The 4,592-nt window shown below is 42.0% G+C and overlaps 1 protein-coding gene across 1 annotated transcript; it reads right to left on the bottom strand.

The window, feature by feature from the left end:
* Positions 1 to 520: 520 nt before the first annotated feature.
* On the bottom strand, positions 521 to 1,186 carry LOC108377514 (sialidase-like). The gene has a single exon (XM_017633780.1). It carries the CDS (start codon positions 1,184 to 1,186, stop codon positions 521 to 523), a length of 666 nt encoding a protein of 221 aa, XP_017489269.1.
* Positions 1,187 to 4,592: the final 3,406 nt, after the last annotated feature.

Below are 4,592 nucleotides of genomic sequence, written 5' to 3'. Positions count from 1 at the left end.
TGTGGCGGCGTTGTTCGTAGCGTTCAATTCGCCGTACGAGTTCCCTCACGGAATCAGCACCGTAAAGGATGCTGATGTTGTTGCTACTATCAGGGATCCCATCAATGATGATGTCAACTAACTCCGGCTCCAAAATTTCTGCCTGTGCGGCTATCGACTGCATTTCGACGACATAGCTAATGCAGGATTCTGAGGGTTTGAGTTTGCGTGACCGTATTTGACGATAAACCTCTTGCCTCGAGCAATTGCGTCGGAACATAGCACACAATGACGACTTCAGTGCAGAATAGTCCATAAGCCCCTGATTCAGGATAAATTCCTTTGCCGTTCCGGTCATGCACCGCCGCAGTGCTAGACACTTATGTCTTTCGCTATAGCTATTGGCATCAGCGTAGTCCTCGAACTGTAAAAACCATCTATTAATATCGTAGTGGTTATCGCCACTAAACTTCGGAACTGCCGCATCGAGTTCATCAAAATGGATGTATTTGCCTAGGCGAACGCTCGAGTGAGTTTGCATCTATTGCAACTGACCTTGAAGTTCCATGACTTCGCGGCGCAGTTTTAAGACCCTTATTTGCTGCTCCAACTGGTTGGTTTCCCCAAAAGGAGATATAGCAACTGAGGCGAAATCGGAGCCAGTATTATAAGCAGATGTTCCGGCGCCATAATATACAGCAGTACCGGGAGCAGCCGGTGCGGTGGCAGCGGTAGTTTCGGGCGCGGTTTCAGCGGAACCGCCATCAGTCGGAGTTTCAGGTACAGCGGTAGCACGCAAATCGGGAACAGCAACATCATGTACAGCGGCGGCGGGAACGGCAGATAAAGTGGCGGCGGGATCACAAGGCGTTATGGCAGCGGATAAAGCGGCAGCAGGAGCACTAGGTGCAGCAAAAGCAATAGGTCCAGCAGGAACACTAGGCACACCAGGAGCAATAGGTGCGGCAGAAGCACTAGGTGCAGCAGTAGCACTAGGTGCGGCAACAGCGGCGACGTCATGTATGGTGGCAGCGGATATGTCAGGTACCACACTGGTACTAGTTTCGGAAACTTTAGATGCATTTGTGGTGGCTGAATTTATCAGATGTGGCTCAATGGTTACGCTAGAAAGTGAGCCCGTCTCGTTGCTGCGCTTCGGATCGCTGCTAACTCCCAATATCTTCCCAGTGGCACGCGTTGAACGCATTTCTTCAATTTTCGTGGTTATTTCGAAGTTGATGATTAAATAATGTGACAAACAATTAGCGGGTAGCACCCCACATCTGAGGCTGCAAAGCTTACTTTTATAATGTAAAGATGGTTTACGATCTTCGTTGATTTATTTCTTAATTTAATGATTTGTTACGTCTTGTCCTTATTGCTGACACCGGAAGAGAGAGCGATCAGCAAGGTTGGCTGCTCTTTCGGTACCGGACGTTTTGTATATCTTATTTCTAAAAATTACAGCTACCGGGTGATACATATAAACTTATTTTAAAAATTTAAGAATACAAGTAACATTACAGCATATATATATATATATATATATTTTTTTTTTTTTGTAACTTCTATTTTATTGGTTCGAATAACTAAAATCAAGTTTCGTTTTTCTTTAATTCAGAAAGTGCAAAGAAACCAATATAAGCTTTAGTTCACGTTTTCCGCATTTGCTTGATTTTCTTTTTGTGGTTTCCTTTACCCACGTGTAATAACTTTTTATGGTTTTCAAAAAATAGGTGAATTTTGAATTCATGATTTGACTTTACTTTCTTTATACCGAATAACTTAATTTTAAGCTCACTCTCGTTTCACTGCGCTTATTAAAAATTTTTATTTCACTTTTAAACACCTTTTTTTTGCACATTTAGTAACTTTCCGCGATTACTATGAGGTGATCCGTCGTACTACTGATACTATTCCTAGTACCGACATGCTAGGCTAGTACTTTTATGTATGAGCGAATTTAGGTATATGCGTATGTAAGGTTTTCTTCCCCCCACACAGGCTCTTCTCCGGGATGCTGGTACCACCATCGAAGGAGTGGACAAAGTGAGTGAGTACTTGTTTTGATTTTATTTTTATTCATGCATATTTCTGTACATGCTTATGGTTTGAACAGTTATTACATACGTATGTACATACTCAAATGATTTTGTTATTGTATATATATATAAGTATATATGTATATACATATTCATATATATGTATTTATATATATATGAGCAAAAATTACAATTTAATGAAAGATTTGCGAGTAGAAAACCAGTTTTAGCAAGATTGTTGTTGTTTTTCTATGCAGGGATAAGTTTAGGGTTCGATTAAGTAAATCATATTTGCTTTTCTTGCATGTTCCCTTTTGGGAATCTTCGTTTATTTTTATTTTTTGAATTAGTTGATTTATATTGTTAATAATACCTGTCTAATTATGTACATATGCTTATGAATGGATACTTATGTACGTATATACATAGCAATTGGATATTTGTGCGTTGTTCTCAGGAAAGAAGTTTAATTTAAGTTGAGCTCAGGGCTTTGTATCTAAGACTGAATTGTTAATAAAGGAAGAAAAATATGAAGTTCGGATGAGAGTGTTATTATGGAAATGAGGCTCTAATTTATTAATTTTAGTGTGTGTGTGTGTTGCGCTCGCGCGCAACAGGAGACATGGGGCAATGACGGACAATAAGACTGATTGACATAGGAGGACGTGATGACTGACCAACGGACTTAGTCAGGTTAAGGGGGCGTTGTAAGGTCAGAGGAGTCAACACAACGCCCATGGTTTCGCGTTGACTGGACGCCGAAGAGGGTGGGTAGACTCCGCCTGACAGGACTGGACCTTGCGTTTTCTGCTATCTTTTTGTCATCGAGTTTTTTATTTTTGCGTATTCCTTTATAAATTATTCGGCATGACCTTTAATTGTTAGTGTAGCGTAGGCAAGGCGAGTGTGCAATGACCCACCCCAACCGATGAGCTCTACCAGGAACCACCAGCATGCCGACGTGCCACAAGACCGTGCCACAAACCTACTGTTACACTACACACTCCTTGATTTCGATGGCACTTCCAGCGTACACTTCAGAACACACTGGAGATTGCGATAGGTCCAAAATTATGTTGTGGAGCAAGCTGTGCCTTAGTAAGTTGCCATCAATCAAATTACACAGCCCTTCCTTGACCAGAACTCAAAGCATTTAAAGACTAATGTACTGTGAAACGCCAACCTGGTACATGTCGCCGTTCACATCAGAACACGGTAAAAGTTTCACAAACTTATTTACGGTTCTTTTCTTGTTCTTTTGCAGGAAACTGTCAAAGTGTAAGAAAAGAGCGGTAACTTCAAGCAACAACAAAACCGAAGAAAAATAATACCAACAAAAAAAACGCATATAAAAGAAATATAAATTTAAAGAGCCACTGTGTGCCAAACAAGAAGAATTTGATTACATTATCGTACTGTGCTATAAAAATATTTAGTGCGTATCCCGTGCCATGATTCTGTTACACAAATAATTAATTAAAGAAAAAATTTACATTTACTCTTGTATTGAAATGGACGCCTTAACAACCAAAGTTGTGAGCTCAATGTCGGTGTTAGGAGGCTTGAGGTACGACTTAGTGGTATCGAAAGCAACGGTGTCGCTCTGGAATCTAGGCTAGGAAGGATTGAGTCTAATAGCGGATTTCTAGACCAAAATCTGGGTAGGATGATGATAGGTAGCGTAGAACAGGCTAGCATGAGAACGCAACCGCAAGGGGTGCCGGCAGCGGTGCGAACACCACAATCGGAGCAAGACTTGAGGGATATTGGCAGAGTCCCTGATTGTGTGGAGGAGTTGCAAGTTTTTGAGGGTAGTCTTTCTCAATACATCTCGTGGGTTCGCAACGTCGAGGGCATTTTCACTGACTACGAAGTAGTGAAATAAAAGCCTTTGTATCGCGCAAACCTCCAGCATGTAAGGCAAAAAATTCGGGGTGGAGCGGATGCAGCCTTGGTTGAGTATAACGTTTTTGAGAGTGACTGGATAGAGATAAAAAGAGTCCTTTCGCTTCACTACGTCGACAAGAGGGATATTCGAACTCTCGAACATCAACTTAGTCAGTTAGCTCAAGGGAATTCGAAATTGGATGAACTCTACGCGACTGTTAACCACCAACTGTCGCTCATTGTAAACAAAATTAAGTGTTACGAGTACTCACAGGAGACAGTATCAGTCCTTGTGGAAACATATCGAAACAGAGCTCTAGATGTATTCATCCGGGGTTTGAGTCCTGAGTTGTCTCGCATGCTCATCGTAACTACAAAAACCAAAAACATTGCCAGAAGCTTACTCAGCTTGCCTGGACATTCAGAATTTAACGTTGCGGAATACGATAGTTCACACAGGCTCAATGAAGAGAGTCGTTCTCCCAACGAATATCTTATCAACACAGAGGCCACCGCTACCGCCACGTGCACGCTCGAGTTATAACTGGGTGAACAGGAATCACACTTCGGAACTTACAACAGGCTCCGGGTCAACCAAGGAACGAGTTCATTACTTCCAGCCATACCAACTGCCCCTAAATCCGTCGAGAAAATGGAAGTTGACGGTAGTGCCCAAACGAGGCA

Source organism: Rhagoletis zephyria, unplaced genomic scaffold (assembly GCF_001687245.7).
Source record: "Rhagoletis zephyria isolate East Lansing unplaced genomic scaffold, Rhagoletis_zephyria_1.1 Rzeph_scaffold_12223, whole genome shotgun sequence".
NCBI classification, from domain to species: domain Eukaryota; kingdom Metazoa; phylum Arthropoda; class Insecta; order Diptera; family Tephritidae; genus Rhagoletis; species Rhagoletis zephyria.
This window is presented reverse-complemented; position numbering and strand designations above follow the sequence as displayed.